The sequence below is a fragment of the Durio zibethinus genome, chromosome 14 (assembly GCF_047325235.1).
Source record: "Durio zibethinus cultivar Kanyao isolate XHJ-2024 chromosome 14, ASM4732523v1, whole genome shotgun sequence".
Classification (NCBI taxonomy): domain Eukaryota; kingdom Viridiplantae; phylum Streptophyta; class Magnoliopsida; order Malvales; family Malvaceae; genus Durio; species Durio zibethinus.
Genome location: NC_143175.1, coordinates 123,520 through 137,679, shown reverse-complemented (window position 1 = coordinate 137,679; position 14,160 = coordinate 123,520). Strand labels below are relative to the sequence as shown.

The 14,160-nt window shown below is 30.5% G+C and overlaps 1 protein-coding gene across 4 annotated transcripts; it reads left to right on the top strand.

Annotated features, from left to right (window-relative positions):
• Nucleotides 1–8,539: 8,539 nt before the first annotated feature.
• On the top strand, nucleotides 8,540–13,723 carry LOC111294597 (5'-3' exonuclease family protein). Of its 4 annotated transcripts, none has more exons than XM_022888012.2 (18): nucleotides 8,540–8,643; nucleotides 8,742–8,858; nucleotides 9,015–9,073; nucleotides 9,248–9,307; nucleotides 9,453–9,506; nucleotides 9,623–9,671; nucleotides 9,767–9,814; nucleotides 9,986–10,051; nucleotides 10,151–10,201; nucleotides 10,433–10,552; nucleotides 10,625–10,709; nucleotides 10,812–10,893; nucleotides 10,994–11,108; nucleotides 11,205–11,261; nucleotides 11,366–11,412; nucleotides 11,516–11,570; nucleotides 12,856–12,963; nucleotides 13,524–13,723. In XM_022888012.2, exons 1-17 carry the CDS (start codon nucleotides 8,632–8,634, stop codon nucleotides 12,928–12,930), a joined length of 1,152 nt encoding a protein of 383 aa, XP_022743747.1. In that variant the 5' UTR covers nucleotides 8,540–8,631; the 3' UTR covers nucleotides 12,931–12,963; nucleotides 13,524–13,723. The 4 variants fall into 4 exon arrangements, with proteins under 4 accessions (XP_022743747.1, XP_022743746.1, XP_022743748.1 ...); XM_022888011.2 differs by having other exon boundaries at nucleotides 13,512–13,723; XM_022888013.2 differs by having other exon boundaries at nucleotides 13,067–13,561.
• Nucleotides 13,724–14,160: the final 437 nt, after the last annotated feature.

Below are 14,160 nucleotides of genomic sequence, written 5' to 3'. Positions count from 1 at the left end.
ATTTAGACAAACATATAAGTTATTAATACCAAGTACGAATCCAACCTGACCCATGAATACCTTTAATTTATAGACGGTATAAAAATAGATTCACCAATAATAAATTTTGAATTATTGTTAATAAATAGTGTAAAGCTCACTACATAAGTAAATGTAAATCAAAATATTTACCTTTAATTACATCAATATTTTCAAAGAACTGCTCAAAATTCCTAGCAGTTAGGTACAAAATATTAAAAAATTGCAAGTGTAATGTAACAAATTCTTTTTTTTTTCAAACAATTGTAGATTTGTGTTGCAGTGAAGTGGACAATGGACCATTTTTAATACTACTTATTTAAAAAAAGAAAAAGAAAAAGAAAAATAGTGTGGTGAGTTAAGAATCTGACACAAAAGAGAAATTTTATATAAATCATCATCAACCTTCAATAATTTTTTAAGGTTAAATAGTCATTTTAGAACGTAACGTTTGGGACTTTTCTCAATTAAGAACATTATTTTTAATTTAATTCAATTAAAAATTGAAGGTTTGCGAATTAACTCAAATTAAGCTTTTTAATTGAAGTAAACTGCACGTGCCATTAGCTTCGTTAATTGTAACAGATTGACAAAAAATTTAATAGTCGTCGAAAGAAGACAACTGAATCCTAATAAATTATTAAATAAAAATTTTTAATTTTTTATTATCATTTTCTTCTCACTCCTCTCTTCTACAACTTCACACACTCTCTCACCTATTTTTCTCCCTAATTCTTCTACCATAGGAAAATTTAAGGTTGCTACTATAGGAAGGGGGAATGTTGAGAAAGTGGAAGTTGGATCTCGACAGTGCCCATCTAGTGTTGATTTTGACAATGGTTATGATGATCCTAACAACCTGAAATGGTATGTGGTATGGCCAACTAATGCTAAAATACATATTCTTCTTGAGTGTGTTGTGAGTTTCAGGCTTTATGGTAACATGCAAGGTCTATAGTATGTGTCATATTCATTGGAAAATTATTTTCAAAAATTAAGAGCTCTCTTCCTCCTACTAGAGTATGGGAAATGTTGCGGTTCTGAGACAGGAATGAGGTTATGACTGGTTGCTGGTGAGGTTTTGCTGTTAATGAAATTAATGCTTCTGAATGATTTGAAAGTGTTGGAATTGTTTTAGTTATTGGTTTCATTTGCTATCCCATTGGAAAAACCAAATGTAATTGTTGTCTTCCTTAACACCATTGTCCTCTCCCGGAGGAAACAGCGACGATGGTGGAGGTAACGAACACCATCGGTATGGTGGGAAGACAACTTTGCAACAATAACCTTATTATTTTTAATAGTTACAAAATAAAAAATTGTATTTTTGAACTAAATTAATTCGATTTAATTTCTTTTCCAAATTTCATTTTCTCGTAATTTTCTTCTAATCAATCGATTTTTGTTTTAGATTAAATGAGTTTAATTTCTTTTTTTTTTATTTTATTTTAGTTCAACACTTAAAAATATGATTTTGCCCCATCTTCTTCTTTCTGGGCATCACTTTTAATGTATCTCTCTCTTGTAAGGCTCATAGAGTTCACTTCGGGTGCTAATTTGAGCTAACTCTCGAACGTTTAACTTTTAATTAAATCAAATTAAAATATTTAATCTTTAATTAAATTAAATTAAAGGTGATATCATTAATTGAAAAAATCTAAACATTAAATATAATTGAACATTTAGTCGTTTTTTATTACCAATCGTATTTATGAGGTGGGCCACAGGACAACAAAATATCAAAAATCAATCGGTTATGTTAATAAAATATACATATACATTGGCTAATACGGTACGTAGTAGTGTTTCAAGTATCAATGTTTTTTTTTTAATTGTTATCAATGGTTTTTGCTGTGCATTTTGTGAAGAGTGGGAGAATATATTATTACTATAATTATCTCTCAATGGGGTTTTTGATTCGTGAATTCTTAGATTATGAGAGAAAAAAGTAATTTTGAGAAAATGTGATATTAAAAAAAAAGTGTGATTCTTAGGTTTTTTTTTTATTTATTTAGGAAATGTAAGATTTTTTTTATTTATTTTAGAGGAATGTAAGATTGTCTTATAAAATATTTTATTATATTATTTTTAATGACATGTAAATAATACGTGGTATTCATAACATTGACAAGTGGATAAGACGTGATACATGAATAATATGTTATTTTTGTTAAAACTAAAAAATTCTAAATTTTTTTTTTTTTTCATATTTTCGATAAAAATAATCTTATAATTTTAATTGTTATCCAAATGTGGATTGTTTGTACATAGAAAATATAAGTTGATCAACTTTTACGATAAGATTAATGTAGGGGTTGAAAAGGGGTAACCTCCAAAATAAATTTTATTTGTAATAGTATTAAGTAAATGTAATTAGATTTTATATGTAATAATATTAAATAAAGATATTTTACTTTTTATTTTAATTTTGTTATGACTTTCAACATCCATTAAATTTTTTATCTTAAAAATGTAATCTTTGTTAAAATTTTAGAATTTTAAAAATAAAATTTAAACATCCATTTCGTTTTTTTATCTTAAAAACATGATATTTATTAAAATTTCAGAATTTTAAAAATATAATTCCAACATCTATCATGTTTTTATATTAAAAATGTAATCTTTATTAAAATTTCATAATTTCAAAAATATAATTTTAACATTCATTACATTTTTATCTTAAAACTGAAGTCTTTATTAATATAAAAACATACATAATACCTGACTTTTTTATTAATATAAAGTTGTAGTCTTATTTGTCTAATAGATAAAGCCTAGCATTCTCAAATTCTTCACCCTCGTTGAATGGAGACAAAAATTATATAATGTTATTATCGATATTGATTACACAAATTATACAAAATTATATACTCTGATTAGGCATTAACAAGGCTAAACGTTCAATTTAATTTCAAATGTTTGAGAGGTTGTTCAAATCAAGATTCTATCTTTTAATTGTAAAAAATAAAAAGCTTAGCTATTCGAAAGATGATAAATAAAAGTTTTTTAATGGAATCTAAAGATTTCATTGCACGCACGGTTAGACTAATTAATAGTAATAGATATTTTGGGTAAGATGCCACTTATGATGCTTAAGTAAAAGTAAAAATATTATTATTTGTATTTTTTATTTTCAAATCAAAACCCCCTTCCTTAGTCTTCGTTTATGGGTTTGTAGAATTTTACAAATCAGAATCTTCATTTTTCCAAATCAAAACACCCTTTCTCATTTGGTTCTTTAAACCATTTTAATTATTTTTTTGCAACCATTTTTTTTCAGGTTTTACAATCGATTATTAGGACTTCAAGTTTCAACAAATTCTTTTTCATGTTCATTTGTTTTTTGGTTTTTTGAGTTTGTAGTGCAGAAATAGGTGGGTCTTTTTATTTTCCTTTTTTCTATAAGCTAATCTTGGTATTTGCTTTTGATCCAGATATCAACTTTTTCTGATACCTGCTTGGTGTTATATCTTTCCATTCTTTTTCATTTTTAGGATTTAAAACCTCTTCAATTTCATCAAAGAATTCACCAAATAAACTTTTATTTTTTTCAAATTACCCTCAAATTTCTACATTATTATGAAAAATACTACTCATTTTTACTCTTTTCATGCTCTGTTTGTAGCAAATCCCTCAGTTGTCGATTAATCGATTTATAAACAATCTATTCCTAGCATTACATCTAGGGTTTTGGAGCAACCAGGATTGGCATTGATAGGTGTGCCTTACCTTTACATCGATTTGTCCAACACTATCCACCCTTAGTTCATGTAACGCTTGCTGCTTCCTTTCTTGCTCTTTTTCTATGGTGCTTCGAATTGAAAGCTCTGATGATTCAATAAGCCCACTGGTGGAGCTTTCATGTCTTTGAATCGATCAAAAATTGTTAGTTTTTTGCTTCTTTTTTTTTTTTTGCTTTGGTCATGACAGGTGAAGGAGTTTTGAGAGAAACCCAAACGTTTATTTGGTATTTGCTTTTGATCCATTTGACAGCTGCTTGGTGTTATATTTTTTCGTTCTTTTTCATTTTTAGGATTTAAAACCTTTTCAGTTTCATCTAAGAATTCACCAAAGAAACTTTTATTTCTTTCAAATTACCCTAAAATTTCTACATTATTATGAAAAATACTACTCCTTTTTACTCTTTTCATGCTCTGTTTGTAGCAAATCCCTCAGTTGTCGATTAACCGATTGATGAGCAATCCATTCCTAGCATTACATCTAGGGCTTTAGAGCAACCAGGATTGGCATTGATAGGCGTGGCCTACCGTTACATCGACTTGTCCAACACCATCCACCCCTAGTTCATGTAGCGCTTGCTGTTTCCTTTCTTGCTTTTTTTTTATAGTGCTTCGAATCGAAAGCTCTGACGGTTCAATAAGCCCACTGGTGAAGCTTCTAAGTCTTTGAATCGATTGAAAATTGTTGGTTTTTTGCTTTTTTTTTTTTTTTTTTTGCTTTGGTCATGGCAGGTGAATAAGTTTTGAGAGAAACCCAGACGTTTATTTGGTATTTGCTTTTGAACCAGATACCAATTTTTTCTTACAGCTGCTTGGTGTTATATCTTTTCATTCTTTTTCATTTTTAGGATTTAAAACCTTTTCAGTTTCATCAAAGAATTCACCAAAGAAACTTTTGTTTTTTTCAAATTACCCTTAAATTTCTACATTATTATGAAAAATACTATTCATTTTTACTCTTTTCATGCTCTCTTTATAGCAAATCCCTCAGTTGTCGATTAACCGATTGATGAGCAATCCATTCCTAGCATTACATCTAGGGCTTTGGAGCAACCAGGATTGGCATTGATAGGTGTGGCCTACCGTTACATCGACTTGTCCAACACCATCCACCCCTAGTTCATGTAGCGCTTACTGCTTCCTTTCTTGCTCTTTTTCTATGGTGCTTCGAATCGAAAGCTCTGATGGTTCAACAAGCCCATTGGTGGAGCTTCCAAGTCTTTGAATCGATCAAAAATTATTGGTTTTTTGTTTTTTTTTTTTTTTGCCTTGGTCATGGCAGGTGAAGGAGTTTTAAGAGAAACCCAGACGTTTATTTGGTATTTGCTTTTGATCCAGATACCAACTTTTGCTGACAGCTACTTGGTGTTATATCTTTCCTTTTTTTTCATTTTTAGGATTTAAAACCTCTTCAGTTTCATCAAAGAATTCATCAAAGAAACTTTTATTTCTTTCAAATTACCCTCAAATTTCTACATTATTATGAAAAATACTACTCCTTTTTACTTTTTTCATGCTCTGTTTGTAGCAAATCCCTCAGTTGTCAATTAACCGATTGATGAGCAATCCATTCCTAGCATTACATCTAAGGTTTTGGAGCAACCAGGATTGGCATTGATAGGTGTGGCCTACCGTTACATCGACTTGTCCAACACCATCCACCCCTAGTTCATGTAGCGCTTGCTGCTTCCTTTCTTGCTCTTTTTCTATGGTGCTTCGAATCGATCGAAAATTGTTGGTTTTTTATTTTTTTTTGTTTTTACCTTGGTCATGGCAGGTGAAGGAGTTTTGAGAGAAACCAGACGTTTATTTGGTATTTACTTTTGATCTAGATACCAACTTTTTTTGATAGCTGCTTGGTGTTATATCTTTTCATTCTTTTTCATTTTTAGGATTTAAAACCTTTTCAGTTTCATCAAAGAATTCACCAAAGAAACTTTTATTTTTTTCAAATTACCTTCAAATTTCTACATTATTATGAAAAATACTACTCTTTTTTACTCTTTTCATGCTCTGTTTGTAACAAATACCTCAATTGTGATTAATCGATTGATGAGCAATCCATTCCTAGCATTACATCTAGGGCTTTGGAGCAACCAGGATTGGCATTGATAGGCATGGCCTACCGTTACATCGACTTGTCCAACACCATTCACCCCTAGTTCATGTAGCGCTTGCTGCTTCTTTTTTTGCTCTTTTTCTATGGTGCTTCGAATCGAAAGCTCTGACAGTTCAACAAGCCCACTGGTGGAGCTTTCAAGTCTTTGAATCGATCGAAAATTGTTGGTTTTTTGCTTCTTTTTTTTTTTTGCTTTGTTCATGGCAGGTGAAAGAGTTTTGAGAGAAACCCAAACGTTTATTTAAGCATCTTTCACATTTCTTGAGTTTAGATTTTCACCATCTAATGCTGAATTGATTTCTTACTACTTGAAAAAGAAGCTGGATAGCATGTTGAGGTCATTTATGAGATTGAAATGTCTAGACATGAACCTCAAGTTAATTAACTTTTTTAAATTATAGTTGAATTGCTTATCTACTTTACAATGTTTGATATTTGTAAGTATTTAAAATTTTAGAATTTTGTGTAGGTATTGAAATTTTGACTGAAAAGAATGAAAAGTTTTAAATGTTATTATTTGATAAACAAATGAAGTCATCAATTTTTTTTTGACTTTTTTTTGTCTATCATCCATGGGATAAGAATTTAATACATCCTGACAATAATCATGTCACATCACTTAAAAATGACACATCATCGAAAAATATTTCAACCCTCTTAATTTACAGATACATTTAATGCAATATTTAGATTCTATCCAATAACACCTTTATTTGTTACCATTCGAATGGTTAATGTCCTTATTTATTATTTGAAACTAAATTAGAATTGAGCAATTTTTCAATTGTCTGAAACTAAATTAAGCATTTAGTCACATTGATAAGGGTATGCACTTTGCCTTTTAAAAATAAAAATATATAAAATTTAAGTGCGTTTGATAATGAATTCATAAATTTTGAGAAAAAAAATAATTTTTGAGAGAAAAAATATTAAAAAAAAATGTGATTTCTGAATTTTGACTTGAAAAATATAATATTTTACGTTTGATTTAGAGAAATATAAAATTACTTAAAAAAGTCTTTTAACATATTATCTTTGATGATATGTAAATAACACATGATATTTATAATATGTTACACATGAATAATATGTTGTTTTTATTGAAATTAAAAAAATTGAATTTTTTTTATATTTTTAACAAATATAATTTTACAATCTTAATTAGTATCTTTATATTGATTGTCCTTACACGAAGAAAATACACGGATCAATTTAGAATTTTTAACTAATATTAGTAAGTAAATGTATTTTAGATTTTATATACAATAATATTAAGCCAATATATTTTATATTTTATTTTAATTTTGTTATGAGTAGCAATATCGATTGCGTTTCTTATGCCTAAAACACAATATTTGTTAAAATTCTGAAATTTTGAAAATAAAATTTAACATATACTATTTTTTTATACTCAAAACATGATTTTTATTAAAATTCTAGAATTTGAATAATAACATTTCAACATTCACTATACTTATTATGCTCAAAACTAGTCTTTGTTAAAATTCTAAAATTTTGATAATAAAATTTCAATATCCACTATGTTTTTTATGCTCAAAATACAATATTTGATGAAATTCTAGAATTTTAAAAATAAAGTTTCAACATTCACTATGTTTTTATGCTTGAAATATAGTTTTTATTAAAATGTTAGAATTTCAAAAATAAAGTTTCAACATCTATTATGTTTTTATGCTTAAAACATAATTTTTGTTAACATTTTTAAAATTTGAAAATAGAGTTTTAACATCCACTACATTTTTTATTTTAAAAATACAATTTTGATTAACATTTTAGAATTTTGAAAATAAAATTTAAACATTTTGTATGTTTTTTATCTTAAGAATGCGATTTTTGTTAAAATTTCGTAATTTTAAAAATAAAATTCAACATCCATTATGTTTTTTATGCTCAAAATACGGTTTTTGTTAAAATTTTAAAAGTAAAATTTTAATATACACCACGTTTCTTATTTTAAAAATATGCTTTTTTTAAATTATAGAAATTTGAAAATATAATTTTTTTCAAATCCCAATACAATTAATATTTAAAATAATTTCAATTTCAAATAATTTAACATTATTGTGTTTTTCATTTTAAATAATTTAATATTGTTTAAAAAATATACATATGTTAACAATTATTCTATTTTTATTAAATAAATTCAAATCAATTGTATAAACTAAATATAAATTTAATCCTAATAAAATAAAAATTGAATTAATTTTATATTTTTTAAAAAATAAAATTTAAACATACTCATTGTCATATACCAAAAGATGAGACTTAAAATACTTTATGCATGTTAATTTGGGTCATGATTTATTATATATATTTTTTATATTTGAAGGATAAAATATAAAATAAAAATTATTTATCCAGAATAAAAGTAAAATAAATTTTATATTTCATAAAAAATTTTAAAAAATTAAAAAAAAATAAGGGATTTATGATCGAGGGCTACTTTCTCTCTTTTTAATACCGTTAAAAATCTTAAAAATTTTTAAAAAATTACGTTAGGAGAGTCAAACGTAAGAGTCCCATTACTTTATCGCAAATGAAATGCCCCAATAGAATTAGACTTTTTGGATCAGGACAGGAACTATTTGACATCGTCATCCGTAAGTCAAGACTACAAAACGAGGCTTTAACTAATACGTAAGAAAGTCCAAAACCTAAACCCTTGCTGTTGCAGTTGCAGGCACGGCTGCTCTTTCTTGCTGCTCTTTCTTTCTTGTTCTTTCTCAACCAACAATGGGCATTAAGGTGATTTTTTAAGCATTATTAAAAAAAAAAAAAGTAACATCTGGGTTTTCTCTTTCAGAATATTGATCTATGTTTCCGGATTTAATTTTGATGATTAGGGTTTAACGAAGCTTCTAGCCGACAATGCACCCAAGGCCATGAAGGAACAGAAATTCGAGAGCTATTTCGGTCGCAAGATTGCCATCGACGCCAGTATGAGCATTTACCAGTTTCTCGTCCGTATACGGTCCCCCTGCTTTTCTTTTCTTTTTTTTTTTTGTTTTCTTGTTCTTTCCCTTATAAAGGAAAAAAGCTTCATTACCATATCCATTTGGGGGCTAAGACTAGCTAATAATTTAAAAAGGCTCTCTTTTGTTATGGGATGAGTGCAGATAGTGGTAGGTCGTAGTGGGACTGAAATGCTCACTAATGAGGCTGGTGAAGTTACCAGGTCTTTTTACTATATTTTCTCTCCAATCATTAATCCTCTTTATTTCTCTAGAGAATTATCTTTAGCAGATTCTTGTTTTCTTACTTTTCCTTTGCAATTACATTTTCACTCTTTTTTTCTAATATTGTTTTGTTGATAAAATGTTGACATGTGTTGTACTGGCTTAATCTTCAGTCATCTACAAGGCATGTTTACTCGCACAATTCGACTTCTTGAAGCTGGGATGAAACCTGTGTAATGCGTTTCTTTATCTTTTCTTTTCAATTTCTTGACAAAGAAGTTAATTTTTCAACTATTACAAATCACATCTTATGCTGCCTATATTGTACCACTTTCCAAAGGCCTCTTTTTTGCTAATGCTTGGGGCATATCGTTTCAGCTACGTTTTTGATGGGCAGCCACCCGATTTGAAGAAACAAGAGCTTGCAAAACGGTGCTTTTCTGCAATATATACAGATTTCTTATTGCTTTTTCCCTGCAAAATTGCTGGACTTTGATGTGTCTATTTTTGCTACTCCATCGTAATTTTGTACTCAAATTGTCATGTAGTTACTCAAAGAGGGCAGATGCTACTGAGGATTTACAGCAAGCCATGGAGGTACTTTTCTTCAGTTGTTCACAGAGTGATTAATTTAGTTCCCTGTTATTGTTTTACCACTACGTAAAATCAAGCTGCTATTATTGTATTGTTAGACTGGAAATCAGGAGGACATTGAAAAATTCAGCAAGCGTACAGTAAAAGTGAGTTCTTTTTCACATCCTTCTGCTCCTGATACTTGATATGAGAGCTAACTGTTTTACTTGGCACTTATTTCTGGATGTCTAGTCATGGTAGAAATAGAAAAGATTTGGATAAAATAAAAAATGTGCCTAAAGTGCATTGTTGGCATTATATGCTCACTATATTTCCAGGTGACAAAGCAGCACAACGAAGACTGCAAACGGCTTTTAAGACTTATGGGGGTGCCTGTGATTGAGGTGAGTTGTCATGATTTGAGTGTGAGGTTTTAGGTTTTGGGGTTTAGGGTATAATTAGAAGCTAAATTGAATTAGGGACTCATGTTTTTGTTTCCATAGGCTCCTTCTGAAGCAGAGGCCCAATGTGCTGCGCTTTGCAAATCAGGAAAGGCAAGCATCCAGTTGACATGATAAGTTGTTTTTCTAGGGGTTTATTAGTCCTGAAAATGGAAATGTAACAACCCTATTTGCCTTTATGAGATTGAAAAAGTTCAAAATTCTTTTCAATACCTTTTTAAGAAGGGGCTTATTTTAATTTTCAGTTCTCTCACACCATTTGTTTTTGATAAACTAGTACTCTATATGGCTTAGGAGTTGAAATCATGCCTTCAATTTTATCAGGTTTACGCTGTGGCTTCTGAGGACATGGACTCTTTAACCTTTGGAGCTTCTAGATTCCTTCGCCATTTAATGGACCCTAGCTCGAGAAAAGTTCCGGTCATGGAGTTTGAAGTTGCAAAGGTGCTTTGAGCATTGCACACTGATATAGTTTGTTGATTTTGAGTTTGCTGTTCTGATGGGAATATTTGTTAGGTTTTGGAGGAGCTGAATCTTACCATGGATCAATTCATTGACTTGTGTATTCTTTCTGGATGTGATTATTGTGACAGCATTCGAGGTATGCTGGGATTTTCTTTTAGAATGCCTGACCTGTATGTTACGTGATCCACTTAAAATTTGGGTTATGTAGTTGGTATGTGATATCGTTCTCTATGCCCAGGTATAGGGGGACAGACAGCTTTGAAGCTAATTCGTCAACATGGTTCTATAGAGCATATACTTCAGAATATAAACAGAGAGAGGTCTGAATTGTTTACGTATGGTGTCAAATGATTTATGCATATCTCTGTATAAAGTAACTCATATTAGTCTAATATTAATAAAAACATTTTCCTTATTCAGGTACTCAATACCTGAAGATTGGCCATATGAAGAGGCTCGACGGCTTTTTAAAGAACCATTAGTCTGCACTGATGATAAGCAGCTTGAGATGAAGTGGAGTGCTCCAGATGATGAAGTGTGCAATTGCTTATCCTAATTATGTATATTTTTCAAAGGGGTGTTAACTATCTGGTAAGTTTAACACAGCTGCATTATTTTGTCGATTTTCTAGGAGTTGATTACCTTTCTGGTGAATGAAAATGGGTTCAACAGTGACAGAGTGACAAAGGTATGTGCTCTCTTATTAGCTCAAACGATTATGATTTTTTTTTTGTTGAATTAATAAAAAAGATTAACTTTTTTTTTTTTAATTTTATTTATTGTGTTTGTTAGGCAATAGAAAAAATTAAAACAGCCAAGAACAAGTCATCACAGGGCCGGTAAGTAATGCTTAGTTGCATAAAAGTAATGCTCAGTTACATGAAATGACATTAAAAGTTTCTGTACTATTACTTACCATGCCTTATATCTTTCTCTTTCCAGATTAGAGTCATTTTTTAAACCAGTTGCTAACACATCTACACCAATTAAACGGAAGGTATGGCTCCACTAAGCATTTTGAGTAGCCATCATTATTTGTTCTTGTCTTCTTACCTGGTGGCTGATCTAATGAAATTGCATTTTTACTCATTTTGACCGTTGTTGCATCTCATGCTTCATGTGACTTTAATTTTCTTTTAAATCTGCTTTAATGGTTATTGCTTTTTTTTTTTTTTTTTTCTTTTGGTACTTAAATGGTTATTGTTTTACTTGCATTACACTATATTGCTTCACCTTGCATAACTTACTTTGTCTTATGTGGGGATTTTGTCATTTTGTAAGATTTTCTTTTAGTCATATAGAAGTATGAAAGGTTGGTGTTTTGTTAAGTTTTGAGAAATATATTTGGTGTTAGATAATCATTCCTATAAAATTTATAAAGGAAAAAGTATGAAAGGTAATACATTCTCTGATGCTTGTTCTAATCTAGTCTAGACTTATTGGCTTCCATAGTTTCTCAGTACAATGGTTGACAGGGAAGCAAATGCATGCTTCAATTTCCCAAGCCAACAATCAACTCTTAAGATATTCTCTCAACTCTTAGCAATGAGATGTTAGCTCAGTGGTGCTGGAGTTGACAATAGGATTAAAGGTTTTGAGTTCGAACTCCTGTCATAACCCAAAAGATTAAAAAAAAATACATGGTAAAATTTCTTCTAATTTGCCAACAGTCGCGTGGCCTGTTGGTAGAGTGCTAGACTTTTAATTCCAGTGACCAGAGTTTTAATATTGGGAACCTCAATTAAAAAAAAAAAAAATTGTTCTGGGCCCAAGGGTTTTGGCAGCATGCCACCACTGGGGTTGCATTTCAAGCACTCAGTGGCATTTTCTAGAGTTGTCTGCTTTGGTGATGAAGCTGAAAACCATGGTGAACATTAGAGTGAATCTGTGTTCATCTCTATTTATTGAACATCAGATTCTTATATATTGTGGGGAAAGTGAATGTAGTGCTATTATTTGTGGTTCTTGTAATCGTAAATACATTAGTAGTGTTAATAATAGGAAAGTGCTTGTGACTAGATTTCTCCCACTCAAAGCACTTTTATCTTGTTAGATGCCTGCTAAGATCTTTTTTTTCCTGTTCTTCAATCTTCTCTTGGGGTGTGGTTGATGACTGTCTTTGTCTTCTGATATCGCTTGTTAAATTGTTTATTGAATATATATTACTTGATCACTACACTATGTCATGTACTTGTGCTCTCTCTCTCAATTACATTTGAATAGTGGAATTGATTATGCACTGAATTATACTCTACATGAATTTTTCCTCATTGCCATGACAGGAAATACGAGAGAGCATCCCTAAAGAAACTACTAACAAAAAGCTGAAGGCTGTTGGGGGTAAGAAAAAGAAGTAGTTGAATGGTGGAGGAGCAACTGCATTGGATCAGGTTAGACTCGTTTGTTTTCTTGAATGAGTCTTTTCTTTAACTTATGGATTTTGTATTTTCAAACTCAGTCAATTGGAATGTCTATTGTTTGATCTTTGATTAGTGTACGGGTTGGCTCATACATTTGAGTTATATGATTGAAGTAGAGGTGGATTCAGTGTTATACGGGTTGAGATAATTAAAGGGTACTTGGCATCTTTAGATCTTTAGAGGAAATAGCCCTTAATTGAGCAAACTGGCGAAAGTGTTGCCAAACTTAAAGCTTAGCCGATTTGAGCTGTGCATTACCATATCAGGATCTGCATAATGTCTTGCAGCATCAGAACAGCACCAGTCCAATCTAATAGCTACTTTGATAATTAGCGTTATTGTTTCCGTATTATTGAGATTTGAAGTTTTATGAGTTATTTGTGGCTCATTTCTTTCTTGAATGTGGTGAAGTTGAGAGAATGACTGAATTTGGAATTTAGATATAGGCTGAAAGAAATTCAAGTTTTATAACGTTACATCATCATTGTAATCATATTATTAATTTAGTATTCTGACAGCTGTATTTGCAGTTTGTTCTGGAGGAAGAATGCAAGTTTAAAGTTGTTCACTTGCCTTTGCCTATTTTAAGAGCTTGAGCTAAGAGCTTGAAAGAGATATTTGTAGCGGTAAATTGATGTAATCTAAACTCTGAAGACTTTGGTTCGCTGTTAAAACAGTGTCATGCAACTTATCTTCTTATTCACATTTGAGAGCTTTTGGTGTGGCATAAGCATGGTATAATTTCAATTTTGTAATGAGAAGGGAGCTATATAACCCGTCACCTCTACAAATTATGATAATTTGGAAACCTTTGAGGGAGGCAGGGGATTGATTCGGGGAAATTTTCCTCATGGATGCTGGAACGAATATATATATAAAGCAGGATAAAGGGGCTATAAAAAAGGTAAAATGATAAAGCGAATAAGGCAATAACAGTAAAACTGCCAGGTGATCAGTTTTGGTATAATTCTCTTTCGCAAACAAGATGCCAACTTGCTTATAGCTCTATCCTCTAATTTTCCAAGTTGCTTGAGTTACTCAACTTCAAGTGCCAATTACCTTAAAGCTGAATCTTATTTAGCCGAGCAAACCATAGAAATGGAAGGATGCTTTATGTAAAATGTGAAAACGCTCCCCTTCCATTTAATTTTCTCTGATAATTGAAAT